Genomic DNA, 20,388 nt, shown 5'->3' on the forward strand with positions numbered 1-20,388 from the left:
GATTTTATTTGTCAATTACGCCTCAGGAGAGCTGAAAAAAAAAATTTCTACCATGACACCTGTCAAATAAATGAAGATTTTTGCACTTCACTCTCTTTTTTAAAGATTTTATTTTTAGGGGCACCTGGGTGGCTCAGTCAGGGTCTGACTCTTGATCTCAGCTCTGGTCTTGATCCCAGGGTCACGAGTTCAAGCCCTGTGTTGGGCTCCACGCTGGGTGTGGAGCCTACTTTAAAAAAAAAAAAAAGTTTTATTTTTAAGCAATCTCTACACCTAATGCGGGACTCAACCCCGCAACCCCGAGATCAAGAGTTGTACGCTGCATCGGCTGAAGCAGCCAGGCGCCCCTCCATTTCGTCAATGAAGAAAGGAGCGTGTGGCCAGCCGCTCTGTGGCACGTCCCAGGCCTTCTTTTTCACTGACTGTATGATGTTCCCGTGAGCCCAGAGCTGAGGAAGCACTAAGCTTTCACTCAAGTCTCAATGGCCACCGGCTTAAGGTGCTGCTTTAAAGAACCATTGACCCTGTTGGTTTTAAGCATCTTGTCCCTCGCATCCCCCTTACTTCCCCAAATCTTGACGACTGCTGGGAGGCCATGACACTCTGGGGTCCAGCTGTCCGTCAGAAGCCCTCTGGCCTCCAGGGCCACCCTCTGCCCCAGCCGGCTCTGCAGCTGCTTATAAACCAGCTATTTATAGCCCACCCACCCCCCAGCCCTGTCACCCCCCCACCCCCCCACGCCCAGCCACCAGTGAGATCAACACTGATGGGGAAGGGGAAGTGGGTTGCTAGGAGCTGGGGTTTGTTTGGGGTTCAGGGCTGTCCCTGCAACTTCCTGGGGACCTTTATTTCCTAGAAGCTGAGAACATTGTGGTGTTACCTCAGTCCACTTTCCCTACCCTAGTGGATCTTGGGGTGAAAGAAGTGGAGGAACGGGATACTGGGGACACCAGGCACAAATGTGTGCCCTCCTCGTGGGCCTGGAATGCGCCTGCACCCCTTTCGGGCAGTTCCCCTGTGCTGTGGCTGTGGGCAACTCCACTGCGGCTCTCTCTTTGTACCCCCATTCAGACAAATTGCCCCCCATCACCCCCCCCTCCCGCGGCCTCAGCCCCAGGAGACTGAGAGGCCCAAGGGCCCAGGCCAGGGAGGCACACGTGCGGTGCCCTCCACTCCCACTCCACCCCAGGGCCGAGGCCCCAAATAGCTCAGCGTCTATATTTAGAAGTTTGCTCAGCAGCACCAGGGAACTATAAATACGGCTCAGCGCTGCCTCCTAACTCCCCAGGCTGGGCCAGGCAGCGTGGGTGGCGGGGGTTAGGAGGATGCCAGTTGGGGCTAGGCAGTGTTCTGCACCAGGAGCCCTTCGGCCCCTCGTCAGGTGGATGCTGGGGGCCCAGCCTCCTCGGGGGAATCCAGGTGTCCAGCCTGCAGGAGGAGACGAAGAACCCATTGTCAGGCCTGCCCTGGGTCGGGGGTCAGGGTCGGCCAGCACCTCCCACTTTCTTCCCTGGCTTCCTGGGGCTTCCTGGCTTGGGGACAGCTGTCTGGCCTCACAATAGCTGTGCCGCCCTCCCGGAGCCGGCAGCTGGGCTCATCCGCATGGGGGCTGGCCCGGCCCCTTCCTCTGCCATTGTCTCCCTGGCAGGGGCTTCCTGTTAGCCCCCCTCCAGCCAGAGACCCCATCTGACCCCCCACTTCAGCATGGGCTTGCGTGGGTGCTGGGCATATGCAGGCAGCACAAGAAGCCGGGAGGCAGGACACTGGGGTCCCCTTGTCTCCCTCCCGGCCACCGCAAAGAGAAGGGGGGCATCCTAAGGGCCACAGCTGCTGTTCACTGAGAGTCCACTCCTATCTACACCCCTGCGTTTTGTGCTCTCCTTTATGACCCTCACCTGAGCTTGGCGAGGTTCCAGCCATTTCACAGATGAGGAAACTGAGACCCAGGTACATCGCCTGCCCGAGACCACAAGGTCTTCCGCAAAGGGGAGGAGCTCGGGTTTGCCCAGGACCTCTGATCTGCGATGGGCGTGTCCTGTGACTGTGCAAGTACTTTCACGGCTCCATACCTCCGTTACCCTGCCTGTCAAGGGGAAATCGCGGCACCTGCCTTCTAGGGCTGTCGGGAAGATAAGTGAGTTCGATCCCCGTCTAGTGCTTAGAAGGGGTCAGGTATACAGTAGGTGCTGGATGAGCACAATCCTCCACCAGGATGATCTGTTCAATGTTGTAGCTACAATAATAAAAATATATAATAGAATGTAATACAATACAGTATAAGTAGTCGTGTTATTATTATTGGTTGACTAGTCCTGGCTCAGCCACTTCCTAGCTGAGGAACCTCCTGCCAGAGGCCCAACCCTCCAGATGTCAGTTTCCCTTCTGACAAATAGGGACCCATCATGTCCCTGCCTCCCTGCTGTGGAACAGATGTCACAAGATTGTCCGGGGAGGGGGGCGCTGCCAAATAGGTCAGCGGGGCTGGAACTCCAGGGCAGAGGGAAGGAGGAGGAACAGTGTGACACCCCAGCAAGGGCCAGATCAGGAAGCCTGAAGGGGGTTTCCTTCAGTGGGGGGCAGCGACAGGGGTGCGTATGGAGGGGGTTACTAGGTACAGAGCCCTACTGGGTGCAGGCTCTGGGTCGGCACTGCAGAGACTCGAACGGACCAAAGTCCTGCCCCTGGAGCTGACGGTCTAGGGCGAGTGGGGCAGAAGGTACACAAGGTAAGTAGGTATAGTCCATGATGGGAGGTGGCAAGGTGCTACAGAGAATCGAGAAAATTGGGAGGAGTTGGGGTGCTGAGGATGGGAGGGGATTACATTTGGCCTTGAGGGGTGGGTCAGGAAATTGAGGCAAAACATGAAGGGGAGGAGGGAGGGAATCAGGTTATCTGGGGTGAAAATGTTCCAGGCAGAGCCAACAGCTCGTGCAAAAGCCCTGAGGTCAGACTTTTCCACAAGGAAAACTGCAGCCAAGTGAGCACGGGCAGAGCAGGAGGAGGTGAGGGCACGGAGGTGACAGGGCAGATCGTGCCGGGTCTTACGTGCTGTGGGAGGACTTGGGGTTTTACCAGTGAGGTGGGAGCCATGGAGGGTTCTTGAGCTGAGAAGGGGTATGCCCTGACTCAGGCATTCGCAGGTGCCCTTGGGCCACTGTGAGGGGAACAGAGTGTGGGGGCAGGAGCCAGAACACCAAGACTGGAGGTGACAGACCTAGACCAGGGCGGGGGTGCCAGGGAGAAGGAGAGGTGGAAGATTCTGGGTGCATCTGAAGGCAGGGCCCCAGGACTTGCTGACAGGCCAGACTGTGGTGGCGATGGTAAGGATGTCCTTCTTCGTCCCTTCCCCAATCTTGCAGCCAACATCTCCAAGCCTTTTCTCCTGTTACCCTGTTCCTTCTTCACCTTGACCTGTGAGGCCAGTGGGCAGGCATTTTAATCCCATTCACCAGACAGGAAAACTGAGTCCCAGGGAGGTCAGACCTGCTCCAAGGGCCAAAGACACATACCAGGGAGGAAAAGGCCAAAGAATAGATGGTCACTGATAGGTGTGGGGACAAAACCCAGGGCAGCTCCCCCTGCCTGCCCCAAGCTGGAACCCCCCCAGCCCCAGCTTCTCCAGGTACCAGCTCTCTGACCTTGCGTCCTGTGGGGAGGGGATGTCCAGCCCTGAGGTTTCCAGGTTCTGGAAAAAAAATTCAAAAGTCCACTCCAGACCTTCTCTGCGTCCCCCCCACCCCCCAGCCTTCTTCTGGGTCCTCTCGCCTCCCCCCGCAAGCCCCTTGGGTCCCCTGGCAGAACCCTTCCCATGCCCCACCCAGGACGAAGGGATGGGGATGGGAGGGAGAGGACAGGAAGGGGTTAATTCCAGGGGTGGAGGCATTCAATCATCTCTGGGATAACACTTCTCTGCTTTCAGCCATTTGTGACCTTTTTTTTCCATGACCAGCAATCTTCCCCCTTCGACCTATCATGTACTTACTATTTTCTTTAATTTTTTACACTTTGGCAGCCCCGAAACCATTCATTTTAAAAGGAAACTTTATATTGACATCCTAGTTGCAAAACCCTCTTGTTGCCCCGAAGAGTTGGTAAATTGAAAAACAAATGATAGCAAGGAATAGAAAACCAGCTATTTGGGTGCCAGCTGGGTACTGCCCCCGGCTAAACCCCAGGGCCACCAAGGTGTTAAAGACACATTAGCACCCGGTAGATGCTTTCTTCTGGACCTTGAGCTCTGGCAGGGACTCCGAGGACTGGGCTGCCTGCTTACGGGTCCCTGCTCGGCCACTTGTGACCTGTGCCTCGACCTCCCCCTCTGTAAAATGGGAATCATAGCCCCACCTGCCTCGAGTTTTGCAGAGTAAATGGGTTAAAATAGATACGTAGATAATGCTAAGAGAATCAGGCCTGGCTCCAATTCAGTGCTTTATAAATAATAGAATTAAAAAAAAAAAAAAAAGATGAGATGGCTCAGAAGACAAGCCAGTCATGTGATTTATTAGAAAAGGAAACGACTCTTTCATCACGCGATGCTCTGTTGGTGCCCAGGAGCCCCTGAGATGTAAGTTTCCCACCAAGGGGAAGGTTGGCCCAGAAAGGCCAGCTCAGGGAGCATGGCAGCCGTGGCCCCACAGCTCCTCCTCTTGGTGCCTGCCTGGCACCCAGGAACGGCCCCTTCAAGCTCCCCCAGCTCCCATTTGGACTCTGGATTCTCTACCTCAGTTTCCCCACCTGGAAAGCGGGGATTGGGGCTGCTGTTGGCTCAGATGCCGCCCTGGAGACTCAGGCAGGCATGCCAAGGCAGGGAGCACAGGGCCGCCCCCGACAGGCGAGCCCCAAGCTATTTCTGACATGGTCTCCCCAACCTAAACACCCCTGCAAGAAGAGCCCACGCGGGACTCCCACCCCACCCCTGCCCGCAGGGCCCCACTTTGCGCTGGGTTACAGCCAGCCCGGGCACACGGGGGCCAGAGAGTTTGTCAGTCACTCCAAAGGTGGAACTGGAGGCAGAGGATCTGGGAGCAGAGCAGGTTACCAGAGCCTGTGTGTGTGTGTGTGTGTGTGTGTGTGTGTGTGTGTGTGTGAGCGTGTATATGAGCCCGTGCAACGCCTCTGGGTCTGTGTTTTTACTGCACTTTCCTGTTGGCTTCTAGCTGCCCCGCCAGTTCCGGGGAGGGCCCTGGGCCAGCCGCTGTCCTCCCCCCTCTTCATAAAGTCCCGGCCAGCCTCGGGACACCGCGCAGCTGGCCAGCCGGGGGAGACTGCCCTGCCCATCCTCTGCTCCTTCGGCCGCCAGTGCAGACCATGGGAGGCCCCCGCCGCCGTAGCTTCCCTCTCCTCCTTCAAGGTAAGAACTTGGGGCCCCTCTGGGAGGGACGAGGGAGCTGCGGAAAGCACCCCTTGGCGCCTTGGCACTCCCTGTCCTGTGGAGAAATGGAAGGTGTGGCTGGCAGCTCTGGGGCCCCTGCGGCAGGGGAAGCCACATGGTCAGGCGGGCACATGGAGAGAGGGGGCTGCAGTGCCGCGGCACCCCCTGCCCTGGCAGAGCCTCCCAAGGTGCTCTAAGAGCCCCCACTCCCACTCAGATCTCCGAGCTCTGTCCCAGAGACGTTTTAGGGGCTGCCCCCTAGGAGGGGAAACTGAGGTGCGGGGGAAGGAGAGGGGGCAAAAAGTGACTCTCGGGACCCTATAGGCAACTGCTTTTAACATAGGGCATGGCGGATCCTGGGGAGCTAGGAGCCAGGACCCCTGCAATGCGGGGGGGTCCTCCCAACATGTCCCCCACTGTCTCAGTGACAGGGGCAGCCCCAGAGACCCCCACACTTGCTCCCTCCAGACCCAGCAGGACTCCACCATGGCTTGAAGGGATTTTGCCAGCTGCGGGTTTGAACTTGATTTTTTACTGTGACTTCCCCCCACTCCCACCCCTCCTCCCTTCCCGCCCCACCCAGGGTGTCTCTAACGGTTATGGTTATCGGGACAGCTTGTTGCCTGAGCAACCAGGCAACAAAGGGAGTGAAGAAATGACATTTGGGGTGCCCCAACCAGAGTTTCCCTGGGCCACAGGGACGGGGGTTCCCTGTGCTGTCCCAGGGCGGCAGGCATAAGCACAGGGCCTCCCCCAATAGCCCCACCTTGTCTTTCCTCAGGAGCAAGGACAGGAGTCTAAGTGGGCCACACCTAATGGGGGGCTGTGTGTCCCTGGGGCCAAGTCATGGAGCCCCTGAGCTCACTTTCCATATCAGTAAAATGGGGGGGCCTTGTCTCCACTTTATAGGGTTAAGTGTTGGGTGAGTTCGACACAAACTATTCCGAGTCCACAGTAAGAATTAAGCAAACAGTACTTTATTTTTTATTTTAATTTGTCTTCTTGCCTTCTGGGCAGGACGCTGGTGGGTCTAGGGTCTGGGCCAGGGGGTCCTTAGCAGGAGGAGCAAGAGGAGGGTGACCGCCCCGCCCCCTCCCCCCAGGGTCCCTATGCAGGAATCTATTGCTCAGGGCTTCGCAGGCAAGCAAACCAGATGGGACCTGGAGCGGATGACCAGCAGCTCCTCTCCCGGCTCCTGTTTGGGCGACTTCCAAGGCCCCAGATGGAGAAGGCCTGGCCCAGCAGCCTTGGTGGTGGGGGAGGGGATCCCAGCCCAGCCCAATGGAGGGGATGGGGCACAAAAGAACCCGCCCACTCCAGGGTCTAGGGATCTTGCGCTCGATTCCGCTTTCCTCAGTCCCCCTTTTATCACCAGATTCTTCCTGAGCATTTTCTGGGCTCCAAGCCTCAGTTTGTCCATCTGTAGAATGGACATGACCAGAGCCCCTGCTTCCTAGGGCAGTTCTGAGCATGACTGTTGCCATTTGGGGCTTTGGGAGCTGGGGACAAATCAGTCCAGGTCCCACCCTGCCAGGGAAGGTCATTTTGTGGTCTGTCCAGCAAAGACGAAATGGGTCATGGCTGAGGGAGAAACCAGCCAAGCCCTGTGGCCAGAGAGGAGGAAGAGAGGGATTCTCATTCGAGGGAAGGGAAAGGCATTTCCCCCTCAGTTTAACTTGGCTGGGAGGACTTCTAGGAGGGGGGAATCTCTGGACCCCCACTGGCCTCAGGGATATCCGGTTGGGACATAGGAACTAAATGGTCGGGGTACCCTCAAGTCTATAACCCCATAGCCGCTCAAGCCATGCTCACAATGACCGACCCCAGAATTCCCCTGGGAGCCCCATTCAGGGGCAACCGAGTGTGAGTCATCCCTTCCCCTTGGCCCAGGAAATGACTCATGCCCTCCTGCCCTCCCTCCCGGCCCCCATCCTTCCACCCACCACCCCACTTTGGGTCTCCCCGGATAACTGGGGTCTCCACAGCTTCGCAGCATTCCCAGATTGGCGGAGGCTGGACGTCACCCCCGAGCCCCTCCCATGCCTCCACCTGCTGCTGAGGCACCCACCTCCCTCCCTCCCCGTTTCCATTCACCCCCTCCTTCTAACTGTGTCTCTGTCTCCCGATCTCTCTCTCAATCTCTCTAGCTCTGTGTCTCTCTGTTCGATCTCTGCCATCTTGGTCTCTCTCTTTCCCTATTTCTCTGTCCATCTCTAGCACTGCCTTAACTTCTGCCTGGTTCTCTCCCCCCACCTGTCTGTTCCCTCCTTCCTCTTTCTCCTCTCTCTGTGTCTCTGGCTCCTTCTCTCTCTCTCTGTTCCTCTCTCTCCCTCTCCTTACTTTCTCTCCATCAGTGTCTCCTAGTCTCTCACTGGTGAACAAGGAGCTCCCCGACCCTAGAGCCCCTGCTGACTTAAGGAGGACCCCCAAACACATGCCTGGGGAATAGAGTGTCCCTGAGCAGCCAGAGTGGCAGGAGAAGAGCACCACCCCAGCGTGAGCCCACAGTGTCTTCCTGTGTGGGATGTGGGGTGTGGGGGGAGCTGGGGGAGAAATGTCACCACTGGGTCTCAAGCTGGTCCTTGGGCTGACAGATGTGGTAGGTGTGGTGCACGTGCACCTGTGTCCCCGAGCCAGGGTGCGGGGGCCGGAGCATCTTAGATTCGGGGACATCTGAGAGAACACCTGGTCCAACCCCTACACCTTCACGTAAAGAAACGATGATAGTAAACACTCGGACACACCAGGCAGTATTCAGGCGCTTGGTTCTTACAGGCCTCTAGGAAGGGCGGCCCGTCATCATTTCCATTCAACAGATGGGAAAACCAAGGCACTGGGAAGTGAGGTCACCTGACAAAGGTCTGGGATGAACCAGGGCCACCATCTCCCGTCTGTTTGCTGAACTATTGGCGCAGGTCAGCAGGAGCCAAGACCTCCGTCGGGCTTGGGCCCCTTGCTCACCCTCAGTCTGAAACCCAGGCCCAGGCGATGGGGGCAGACACTCTGCTGTGGGTGCTGGGGTCCAGGGAGGGCTGCTCGCTCTCATTAGTGATGGACAGAGCCCAAGCCCGGGAGGGGTCAGCAGCCCCCTTCCCTCAGATGTGTCACCCTCCGTTCTCCATCAATCCTTCCCTGCTCTGGACACCCCCCAATACACACCCTCTCTCTCTACTCCAGTGCTGGGTGTCTTGCTGATTCTGTTGGAAGCTGGATCCCAGAAAACCAGTGGTGAGTCTGCTGGGAGCAAAGTAGTCCACAGCCAGAGTCTGGGGAAGGGGCCCTAGACCCCCACAGCCCAGGCAGGAGGGAGGCCTGCTGCAGGGGGGAGGCCAGGGCTGCCCCTCCCAGCAACCCCTCCTTTGGAGATGATCCTGCACACCCCCCCCCAGCACCTGGCTCAGACCTCACCTCCCGACTGTGGTCACCATCCCCACAGACTGTGCTCGCTGGTGTCCTCCGAAATCCACATGCATCAATGCCACCGCCTGTCGCTGCTCCCCGGGATACATTTCTTCGTCCGGGGAGATCTTCACCAGCGTCTTGGAGAGCTGTGATGGTACAGGGGCTTGGAGTGGTGGAGGGGCGCAGAGACGGTGCGGTGTACCCAGTGCCTGTGGGGGTTGTGAGTGTTGGTTGGGGTCTCAGCCTTTGGCCTTGGGACTGTCATCAAGGGCAGAGAAAAGAGAAAGGAAAAGATAGAAAGGTGGAAAATAAGTGAATAAACGTGGCTTCCTGGAGAGAGAGGAGCTCTAGCGTCTGTGCTTCACTTTGACTTCCAAGACTGGGGAGGAAGATGCAGAGCTGCCACCTCCACCCCCATCTCAGCACTCCCTACTGAGCTCAAATCCAGGATGCCAGCCAGAGGGCAGAGAAGAGCAGAGCTGACTGTGTGAGCTTCAGGAATGGCTTGCTCTAGCTACAGCCCAGCCTCTGCAGTATAGCTTAAGAGTCTAATCCTTTCCCAAAAGACACTGCCCCGTGCTGGGGAGTCAGGTGGGGGATAGGGAACTCTTCCTAAAGGAACTTGTGCCTTTGAGAGGTGACCCTTTGCCCTGTTGTGTTCCAGACATCAATGAGTGTGGGCCGTCCTCGACAGTGTCCTGTGGAAAATTCGCAGACTGCCAGAACACAGAGGGCAGCTACTACTGCACGTGCATTCCAGGATATGAGCTTGCTTCTGGGGCAAGAACATTCAGGAATGAGAGTGAGAACACGTGTCAAGGTAAGAACCACCCCGCACCTTCCATCTCCCGGTCCATGAGACTTGGAGTCACCAGAGCCATTCCTGAATCATCCCCCTGCGGGGCCCAGACTAGAGGATGCAGCACCCACGTCTGTATAGCCTGTTCCTGAGCCCCCAGCACAGAAAGGCAGGGTGGTGTGAAAGCCAAGTGCCCAAACCCTGGCTTTGCCGCTTGAGAACTGTGTGTGTGACACTGGAAATCACCATTAATGTGCAAGATGTGATAATATTATTGGGATTTTGTGTTTAAAAAAAAAAGAGTCCCTATTTTTTACAGATAAAAAGAAGTCTTGCCTTTTGTTAACTGTGTGACCTTGGACAAGTACTTTCATCTCTCCATGCCTCAGTTTACCCATCTGTAAAAAGGGGGTGACAATGGTGCTTACCTCATAGAACTGCTGGGAAGATAGAGACAGCAAAGCACAGAATGGTGACTATTGGGTTTTGAATGATCCTCATCATGATTTAATGCACCCCGTCTGGGATGGGCACCCCCGGGGTCCGCCCCAGGGTGGGCACGGAGAGCGGCTGCTCCCGTCCACCCCCCACACCGCGGTCACATCTCTTGCCGTGGTCTTGCATGGTGATGCCACAGTTCGGGCCCAGGAGAAGCCCAGCCTCCACGCATCACCAGGCCTTGCCCCCCTTCCTGGGAGAAGAGCAGGCAGGGGAAGGGGCTTCGGGTATCCACAGGGGGCAGGGGGCCCAGCAGTAGGTGGGCAGGAGCAACTACTTGCCCAGAGTGGGGGGGGTTCGTGTAGAACAGAGAAAGAGAGCAGGGAAAGAGAGCAGAAGTGAGAGGTGAGGACGAGGTGAGCTGAGGGTCCAAAGGACTCTGGGGTGGGTCTGTAGGCCCACCCTGCTGTGGGGAGAAGAGCCCACAGCTTGGTCCCCAGCCCCGCCCTGCCCTACATGCAGACAGAGGGCTGCAGAGCTTCGCTGGTGGGAGGGAAGGGAAGACCTGCACTTTCATGGCACCCAGGGGGAGGGCTCTGTCCACAGCACTGCTGGTCCCTAGAGTCCTCTGGGTGAACGTTGCGCCCCAAACATGTGGCCTGGCCAGAGGATGGAGCCTTTACATGAAATGGAAAAAGGTCCATCATCTCCAGGTGAACATATCATGTTTGGGGAATGGAGAGCGGGCTGGATTTCAACTCCCAATTGCCTCCTGGGCCCGACACCCTTGTGCACCGAGCAACCTGCCCAACTGTACATGGCGATCACAGATCCCACTCAGTGTGCCTGGATAGGGGGTACCCCCCACTGACCGTTGTGAGCCCCCAGCATATGTGGTGGCTGTGGTTGTTGAGAGGCCGTATTGCTGCATTAGAACAGGCCAGGGCTAAGAGAAAGGTCCTTTGTCAGGCAGCTGGGCAGGGCCATGGGTGAACAAGAGACGGGAGGGGGACCACCGTGGACCTCAAGCTGGGTGACAGGGAGAGACCAGTCTGCTGGCTTGGCGCAGGGCCTGCCGCCTGAAGACGGAGCTCTGTGACGGGCTCAGCCTTTGCTGCAGCTGAGGACACATGCAGCCCTGTCATGGCGGTGGGGTCTGCCGCAGGTGTGAGACCCGGGCCCGTCTGTGGGCCCCTTGCTCCACTTTCCCCAGGCATCACGGGATGTCCTGGGCACCCCCCGGTGCCCGAACCTCTCTGAATCCCAAGGCCCAGAACCCTCCCCAGAGGGTCACTTTCGGATGTTTGGACTGCCCCCTGCCTCCCGGACCAGACGTCTTATTTGCATAAAACAAGAGGCAAGTGGCATTCAAGATACTTTGCAGGAGGTCCGTTCCCGCGCAACATCCGTCCTCTTTGCCACCATTAGTAACTGCCTGGATGAGACCTGCCTCCGCCGGAGCTCACATGGGCTTGGCCATAGCAGGAGCCGTCTCAGACCCTCGGCCACGGTGGAGCCAGGGACCCCATCAGGAAAGGTGGGAGGATGGAGACTTGAGGGCTGCACACAGACCCTGGCCCTCCTGCACGGCAGGCCAGCATCCCACCTGGAGAAGCTTCCTCCTGACGCCCTGACCCCGGCTTCTCAGCCATCGGCCTTCCTCTGTTTCCCTGCACAAGGCTCTGTCCCGACGCTCCCCAGTAGCTTTGGTTTAGCCTGGATGACCAGGACCCAGAGGATGTTGTGTCTGGGGTGGGTCAGGTGACACCAACCCCCCACCCCACGCACACACATGCACACACACTCGCACAATCAGGTGAACCAAGAAGCTCCCGCCTGGACCAGACGACAAGAAAGGCCGTCATCCAAGACCATTGCTCCAGGCCTGACCCTCTCCTGAGCAGGTCAACCCAGGTCCCACGGGGGCACTGGACCTCTCAGGGACAGAAGATGGAGGCTGAGCCCCATTCAGCTGGGCCCAGTGTCTGCATCCCTGGTGGGAGGCCAAGGGCCAAGAAGACAGAAACATCGGCCACCTCTCGCCCACCAGCACCTGCTCTGCTCTCCAGCCACCCAGCCCTCACTCGCCGCTGGCCTTGCTCACATGTGGCTTCTCACACTTCCTGCCAGCCCAGGCGATGCCTTCACAGGAATCAGAAAAAGACATCTTCACTGCCCCAAGGCTGCCTGACTGGACATCAGTGACACTGTCCTCCCCAGCCTGGTGCCCACTGTCCCGGTGGCCCTGGCCTGTCTGGCACCCTCCTTACTCTCCCTGCCCCGCCCAAGAGCCTCATCCTTGGAGGGCCTGGCACAGGTGTGGGTCTGGTCCATCTCTGTGCAGCTGGAATCTCAGAGTTAGGGTTACCGGGATGCCAAAGCGGGAACTCAGCCAGTGAGCGGCCACCCTGGGGCAGTTAGGACAAAGGCCATCGCTGGGAACCATGACAGGTCCCGGTCGTGAATGCAGCATTTCCCCTGCACGCGGTTCCCAGGAAGGCCCACCCTGGACTCATCCAGGTCCTCAGGCTGGGACACAGGTGGTCATGTGACCCTGCACCAGCTGGGAACTGCCCGGAGAGGCCGAGGGAGCCAGAGCTGGCAGACGGGGAGGACTTGGACCACTTCTGGCAACATCTGGACAACAGAACATCTGGGCCACCATGCTCGCCCATAGCACACGTCCGTGTGAATTAGAAAAGGCACCCATTCACTGAGGAGCAGAGAGCAGGGCCTTCGCGATGCTTCTATCCCAGGACACAGCTGCAGGCACCCATCACCCTCTCCTTCCCCCTGCAGACGTGGACGAATGTCAGCTGAAACCCAGAGTCTGTAAAAGCCGCAGCATCTGCATCAACACCCAAGGCAGCTACACCTGCAAGTGCCCGCCCGGCTTGGAGCTCAACCCGGGCGACCCGAATCTGTGCACAGGTAGAGGCCCTGGAAGATGCTGTGAGGCTGCGCTGGGAGGGGCTGAGCGGATCCCGCAGCGTCAGGAGGAGGGAGAAGACCCTCAGATTCCCAAAACACCAGGGGTTTGCTCTGCCCAAGGATTCACCTCCCTGGAAGGTCCCACCACAGAGCAGGGAGGCAGCAGGGCTTTCTGGGCCTGGGGTTCTGTTGTGGAGGCCAGGCCTCTGTGCACACTTCCTGGCCTCATCCCTCCTCATCTGTCACATGGGAGCAGAGGAAGGTGTCACCTCCAGTTCCCGGAAAGGGAACCTGGGCCAGAGCAGGGGAGGGAGTAGGCAAGAGTCCTTGGAAAGAAAGTTCAGGCTCCACAACTCAATCTCCCTCCTGGTTTCACAGCCTATAAACTGGGGGCCATGGTCCCTGCCATGCCCATCTTGCAGGGAAGCCATTGTAAGGTGCATTGAGATTGAAGTTGAAGGTCACCAGGCAGTGGCATGTGCAATAATGGGGTCCTTGATGCCAGGCAGTGAGAAGGGGTGCGGTGAGTGGAGGGGACCCTGACCCTCTGGCTTTGTCCTCAGATGTGAATGAATGCACGTCGGGGCAGAACCCATGCCACACCTCCACCCACTGCCTCAACAACATTGGGGGCTATGAGTGCCGCTGCCGCCCTGGGTGGAAGCCGGTCCCTGGGTCCCCCAACGGCCCAAACAACACCGTCTGTGAAGGTGCAGAGCTCAGACGCCACATCCTGGACCCACACTCAGAACATCTGATCACATATTCAGTGGCACCCACACAAACCAAGCAGAATGAGCCCTGGGGGTGCCCTGCTGAGCCAGGCGTTAATTCTTTTGAGGCTGGATGGGAAAAGATCTGGGGGGTTCCGGGGAAGGAGCTGGGGTACCGAGGAGCAGGCTCCTTGGAGACTCCAGGCAGCAACTAATTACTACCTGGGACAAAGGTATTTCTATATTCACAACCTGCACTTCTGTACGGGGCTCACATGCCACCTGTCATGCTCCGCACACTTCCCGTAACCACGGCATCACCAGGGTGTGGGGTCAGCAGGTGTTATCACCTCCAGCCAAGGGGGGACAGTAACACAGGGAAAAGGGGGCAGGGCACGGAGGGGAAAGGGGTCCTGACTCTCATCTCTGTGTCCCCAGATGTGGACGAGTGTAGCTCCGGGCAGCCTACGTGCCACAGCTCCACCGTCTGCATCAACACCGTGGGCTCGTACAAGTGCCGCTGCCTCCGGGGCTGGGAGCCCAAACCCGGATTCCAGGATAAGCAGCCCAACACCATCTGTGAAGGTACGTGGTCTGACCTGACCCCTGACCCCGCCCCGGACACAGGCACACACACTGTCACACCTAATGAATGGTGTTCTATCCCCTGCAGAGATGTCCCTCCCCACCTGGACCCCACCCCCTGGAATCAAGAGCGAGGTGAGTGGCCAGGAATCCCTCTGCGCAGCCCGCCTGATCCACCCATTTCCCCCCTGCTCCCCCACCCACACGTGAGGCTCTCTGACCCCCCTCATGTCCCCTCTCCTCAGAACATGTCCCGCTTCTTTGAAAGAGTCCAAGATCTGCGCCGAAACTTCAAGCCAGCCTTGGCTCAGGGCACCATGCAGGTAAGAGCAAGAGCTGAGGGGACCCCCGGACAGCACGGGGGTGGCTGAGGGATGCTTCCATACGGTGGAGACAGCCCAAGCTGCGGTTACACAAATACAGACACACATACACACCCCAAAACGTACACGCACGTGTACACACACGTGCCCATGTGCGTGCGCACACGAAGGACGATAATGCCAAAAGAACGGAGCAGTTAGAAATTTCACCTCCGTGGTTAGACCATGAAGGATCAAATCCTCTCCATCCCACCACCCTACTCTCACCCATTGCCACTTTCTGCTATGTGACCTGAGGCAAGTGACTCCCCCTCCCTGGGCCTCAGTCTCACCTGCAAACAGTGCCTGCTGTATACAGTTTGAAGGTTTTACATGAACTAAGAGAAGTAAAGTTCAAAGAAAGAGCAGGGCCTGGCAAAGAAAGAGTGGGCGTTATATGTAAGTTTTCACCTGTGTGCTAAGTCGGGTAGAAACCTGTGAGTCCATGTGTCATTTTAAATTTTCCAGTAGCTACATTAAGATAAACAAGTACACAAGTGAAATTAATGTGAAGATTGCCTTTAGTCCAGTAGATTCAAACTATTACCACTGCAACATAGAGCCATATTTCGGGTGCTCGAGAGCCACATGTGGCTCGTGGCTACCGTTCTGGGCAGTGCAGACCTAGACCAGAGCCCGGCAGCAAGCCCGCACCTGGGACAAGTTAAGCACCACTGTCGCAGTCCACGTGCACAGGCCTATACTCAGTCCCCTCGCTTGTCTTCTGACCACTTCACCATCTCAGTGATTCCCCTGTCAACCCACTGTCCCCCGGGCTACCCCAGGGGGTTTTGCAGTGTGTCCCTTGGTGGAGGGGGCTGGTGCGGTCAGGGTCCTTTGAGAAGCCCCCGTGGGATAGTGACCCACCAGCTGTCACCCATCACTCCCAGGACCTCGTCAAGTCAATGGATGAGTTGCTGAAGGAACCCAGGGATCTGGAGGCCCTGCCCCTGACCGAGAGGCACCACATGGCCACCCAATTCCTCTTGGGCCTCGAAACAGTCCTGAGGACGCTGGCCGAGGCCATGCCTGGAGACTCCTTCACCTATCTTTCCCCTTCAGACACAGGTGAGACCTTGCCCTGCCTTGCCCCAGCCCTGGACCCCATCTTACACCCAGAACCCCCAGTCACTGCCCCTCTCTCCTCAGAGCTATCCCTGATGATCCAGGAGCATGGGGAGGGAAACATCACCATAGGTCAGAGCCATGCACGGATGCTGCTGAGCTGGGATGTGGCGACTGGAGCCAGGGATTCGGGTAACGGCAGGGAATCTGAGGGGACATCAGCGGGAGAGGGGAGGGGGGGTGGGGATGTGGCTAGGGGTGAGGTTCTGAATATGTAACAGTTGGAAATTGACCTATCACCAGGGCCCCCAGGCATCATGGTGGACTGGAGAGCCTGAATCAGAGGTCTTAGGAAGCAGGATGGGACACGGGAGGAGGGAGGGCAGAAGGTAGCCAACCTGTCTATCCCCCAGGCCCCACCGTGGTGGGCATCCTGTCCAGCCGGAACATGGAAAAATTGCTGGCCAACGCCTCCATGGAGCTGGAGCCTGAGAAGAAAGCCGAGCTGCAGAAGATCTACCAACGTCCTGTCCATGGTGCCCGTGTCCTGCTCCTCTCGCCAGTCAACTTGGTCTTTCTGAGCAACACAAACACAGAGAAACTCGACTCCCCTGTCACCTTTGCCTTCTCCCATTCGGTGAGTCCTCAGATGGGGAGGAATCAGCCCTACTGCTCACCCCTTAGACAAGGTCACAGTGGTTCCTATGCAGCCTTCATTTCCCCACTCTTCTCCTTCCTCAAACAGACCTCAGGGCCTTTGCACTTGCTGTGCCCTCTGTTTGGGACACACTTTTCTCCCACATGACTCAGTCCTTTACCTGGTTCCAGTCTTTGTTCAGATAGAACCTCCTCTTTCAGGTCTTCCCTGACCTCCTTATTTAAAATTACAATCTGGGGGCGCCTGGGTGGCACAGCGGTTAAGCATCTGCCTTCGGCTCAGGGCGTGATTCCAGCATTATGGGATCGAGCCCCACATCAGGCTCCTCTGCTAGGAGCCTGCTTCTTCCTCTCCCACTCCCCTTGCTTGTGTTCCCTCTCTCGCTGGCTGTCTCTATCTCTGTCAAATAAATAAACAAAATCTTAAAAAAAAAAATTACAATTACAATCTGTAGTTATGCCCCCCTCCCCTATGCAGTTTATTTCTTGTTTTAATAGCACTTACTCCCTTCCATCATGCTATGTAGTTTACTTGCTAGATTTATTATTTACATCTGTCTCCCCCACTAGCATGCCAGCCCCAAAAGGGCAGGGACTTGTGTCTGCCCTGTTCGTTGTGTGCCAGAGCAAAGTAGGTGCTCAGTAAATACTTTTTAAGGAAAAGCAGCCCTCCTCAGGCCCAACGCTAGCCCAGGACCCAAGAATGGGCTCCAGGCTAACCTCTCCAACTGTTCCCACCTGCCCACAGGGGAAGAAACCTGAGTCACGGCAGGAGCTGATCTGTGCATTCTGGAAGAGTAACAGCACCAAGGGCGGGTACTGGGCCACCACAGGCTGCCAAACCCTGGGCACCAGGAATTACAGCACCACATGCCGGTGCAACCACCTGAGCAGCTTTGCCATCCTCATGGCCCACTATGACATAGAGGTGAGCAGCCGGGGGCCACCCGCAAAAGTGCACCAGTGGCAAGGTTGGCTTAGGTGAGACAGGCCGCTGGTTCTTGATGGTATGGCCCAACTGGCTCTATAGGGTCACACAGCCCTGGTGGCCCCACCCCATTGCCCCCCAGCCCCTTCCCTGGGACCCCCCCTGCCCTGCCGCCCCACCAGGCCTCCTCATGGCTCAGCAACTAACGGAGTGGCCTGGGACTGCAGACCCCGCTCTGGCTAGCGCCCCTCTGACTGTCCACTTCAAACCAGTTGTCAAATATTGCTGAAAGCTCCTAAGGGAGCACAACTTTCTGTATGTGGCCTCGGAGATCCATAGGCAAGTTGGTCCACACGTTTAATTGGAATGGGCCAGGCAGAGTAGGGGAGGCTGTGGTCCAGGCCAAAGGTCCAGGAAGGACAACAAGGTGGGTTTCAGTGAGTTGACAATGTGGCAGGTGTAGAAGGGGTAAAATTTGAGATGAGGGAAAGGAGGATCAGAAAGATGGGACCATCAGTATTAGAAAAGAAGGACGTGGCCTTGAGGCTTCACTAGTGAGCTTCTCAGAAGTCTGGGTGTTTAGTGGGGAGGCCCATCAGGAGGAACTGGGGACTCCTGCTGCATCCGTGGTTGGGGGGGGGCGTGGTATCTAGGAGGCCTGCTCAGGTGCTGAGCGAAGAGGATGTGGGGGGAGGTGGGCGGCATGAGCATAGACCTGCAGGGCAGGCCCCAGATGGGTCTGGGTGGCGGGGCCCACGAGGGCAGGAAGTTCTCAGGGCGCTGACCGAGGCACACGCACCCCCTCCTGCATCTAGGACTGGAAGCTGACCCTGATCACCAAGGTGGGGCTGTCGCTGTCGCTAGTCTGCCTGCTGCTGTGCATTCTCACCTTCCTGCTGGTGCGGCCCATCCAGGGCTCGCGCACCACCGTGCACCTGCACCTTTGCATCTGCCTCTTCGTGGGCTCCGCCATCTTCCTGGCGGGCATCGAGAAAGAAGGCGAGAAGGTGAGGTCCGGGCAGGTGGAGGGTCCGTCCCTCGCCGGAGCGCTAGGTCTGCGAGGCCCGGGAGAGGGGGAAGCCCGCCCACCCCCGGGGCTCGGTGAGGACCACAAGCCCGGAAGGCACGCGGCTCCGCCCGCGCGCGGTCGGCGGCTTCCGCCCACCCCCACCCACTCTTCAGGCCGCGGCCCGCCCACCCGAGGGTCGGCTCTGCGGGGGCGGTCCCTGGCGGACCTGCCCCGCCCCGCCCCACACTGACGTCGCCCCGCCCCCGCCCTGCAGCCGGGGCTGCGCTGCCGCCTGGTGGCCGGACTGCTGCATTACTTCTTCCTGGCCGCCTTCTGCTGGATGAGCCTCGAGGGAGTGGAGCTCTACTTCCTGGTGGTGCGCGTGTTCCAGGGCCAGGGCCTGAGCAAGTGGAAGCTCTGCCTGATTGGCTACGGGGTGCCCCTGCTCGTCGTGGCCATCTCCGCGGCCATCAAGAGCGAGGGCTATGGCCACAACCTCTAGTGAGTGCAGGCTGGCGGTTCGACGGGAGGGCAGGGGACCCCAGTCCGCGCCACAGCGCCCTGCCCCTCCGGGGTTCTGACAGGACCCTTCCCTCCCCGCTCACCCAGTTGCTGGTTGGACCGAGAAAGCGGCTTCCTCTGGAGCTTCCTAGGACCTGTGATCCTCGTGGTTCTGGTAAGCGCCCCCCACCCCCACAGCCTGAGGGGCGTGGCCCCACACTGAGCCCTGCTAGACCAGGTCCCTCCCTGCAGTTCCAAGGAATGCCCCTAATGCGAACTCTCTGCTCCCCGCCCAGTGCAATGCTGTGGTCTTCGTGACTACTGTCTGGAAACTCACTCAGAAGTTTTCTGAGATCAACCCAGACATGAAGAAACTAAAGAAGGCCAGGTGAGAGCAGGGGCCCGGAGGGGGCTGGCAGGGAGAGAAGGGTGTGTGAGGCGGGGCCTCCCCCGCTGAAGCCCTGTTCTCCCCGCAGGGTGCTGACCATCACGGCTGTGGCTCAGCTCCTTGTGCTGGGTGGCACCTGGGTCTTCGGCCTCTTCCTCTTCGACCCACAGAGCCAGCTGCTGTCCTACACCTTCACCATCCTCAACTGCCTGCAAGGCCTCTTCCTCTTCGTGCTCCACTGCCTGCTCAACAAGAAGGTGGGCTGCAGCCTCTGTGGGTGGGGTGCGCGGGGCCCCGGCTCCTGGGGCCTGCCCCTTCCCTAACCTGGCACCCTGGGCCCCACAGGTGAGGGAGGAGTACAGAAGGTGGGCCGGCAGGGTCACAGGGAGCAAGTACTCGGAGTTCACCACATCCACGTCTGGCACGAGCCACAATCTGATGCAGGTAAGGGCTGAGCCTGGGGTCGGGGTGCCGGGCCAGAGGGCACCCAACCCAGGTTCCATTCTCACAGTGCTCCTTTCTCACCAGGCGCACAGGCCCTCCGAGTCCGGTATGTGACAGCGCGGGTCTGACCAGGCTAGTAGCTCCTGTGGCCTCAGCAGCTTTTGCACATGCTGAAGACTGTCCCCTCCTCCCTCATCACTCTGTTCTCTCTGCCCTCCTGCCTTGGCCCCCACGTGCATCATAGAAAGCAGGGGGGCAGCAGCTGTAGTCCGGGACCAAACCCCAGAACACGCAGCCAGGTGGGGAGTTGGACCTGCCGGGCCTGCTTCTGGCTGCCCCTCTGCTCCAGCCCAGCCAGGACCCAACGTGAAGGCAGGAGCTGGCCCAGGGCTGCAGCCCCTTACCCTGCTACACAAGGCCTGGACAGACTGAGGACTGCTGTGCCCAGCCTGGCCTTTCCCCTCATCTGTCTTTGCCACAGAACAAGAGGCCAGGGTCCTGGGGCTCAATCTGCGCCTTAAGCTAAGACTGAGGCCAGGGGTGGGAGAAGGGCAGAGCCCCTCTTAGCCCCAGGGCCTGAGGCTCACGGTACAGAGGCCCATCTGCCCCTGGAGGCAGAAGGCTCTCGCTGTTGTGAAGGTTGTGGATATTGTATGTTTTTTTTGTTTCAATCTGTATAAACCTTTCAATGTTGACACAAAAATTAAATATCACACTGATACAGAAGCTGCCTGTGGGGGATGGCTGAAGCTCATTGGCCAGGCCTGCTACATCCATGAAATGCTGAGAACTAAC

General features: G+C 58.2%; 1 protein-coding gene across 4 annotated transcripts; it reads left to right on the forward strand.

Moving 5' to 3' along the window:
* Positions 1-2,434: 2,434 nt before the first annotated feature.
* On the forward strand, positions 2,435-20,319 carry ADGRE5 (adhesion G protein-coupled receptor E5). Of its 4 annotated transcripts, XM_026488040.4 has the most exons (21): positions 2,435-2,725; positions 5,157-5,350; positions 8,549-8,599; positions 8,808-8,927; positions 9,438-9,593; positions 12,810-12,941; positions 13,505-13,651; positions 14,093-14,239; positions 14,328-14,374; positions 14,485-14,562; positions 15,492-15,669; positions 15,751-15,858; positions 16,080-16,303; positions 17,072-17,251; positions 18,067-18,258; positions 18,535-18,761; positions 18,870-18,936; positions 19,058-19,149; positions 19,238-19,406; positions 19,495-19,593; positions 19,678-20,319. In XM_026488040.4, the coding sequence occupies exons 2-21, from the start codon at positions 5,308-5,310 to the stop codon at positions 19,705-19,707; spliced, it is 2,487 nt and encodes an 828-aa protein (XP_026343825.3). In that variant the 5' UTR covers positions 2,435-2,725; positions 5,157-5,307; the 3' UTR covers positions 19,708-20,319. The 4 variants fall into 4 exon arrangements, with proteins under 4 accessions (XP_026343825.3, XP_026343827.3, XP_026343826.3 ...); XM_026488042.4 differs by lacking the exon at positions 13,505-13,651 and having other exon boundaries at positions 2,498-2,725; XM_026488041.4 differs by lacking the exon at positions 12,810-12,941 and having other exon boundaries at positions 2,498-2,725.
* Positions 20,320-20,388: the final 69 nt, after the last annotated feature.

This window comes from Ursus arctos, unplaced genomic scaffold, assembly GCF_023065955.2.
Source record: "Ursus arctos isolate Adak ecotype North America unplaced genomic scaffold, UrsArc2.0 scaffold_14, whole genome shotgun sequence".
Taxonomy (NCBI): domain Eukaryota; kingdom Metazoa; phylum Chordata; class Mammalia; order Carnivora; family Ursidae; genus Ursus; species Ursus arctos.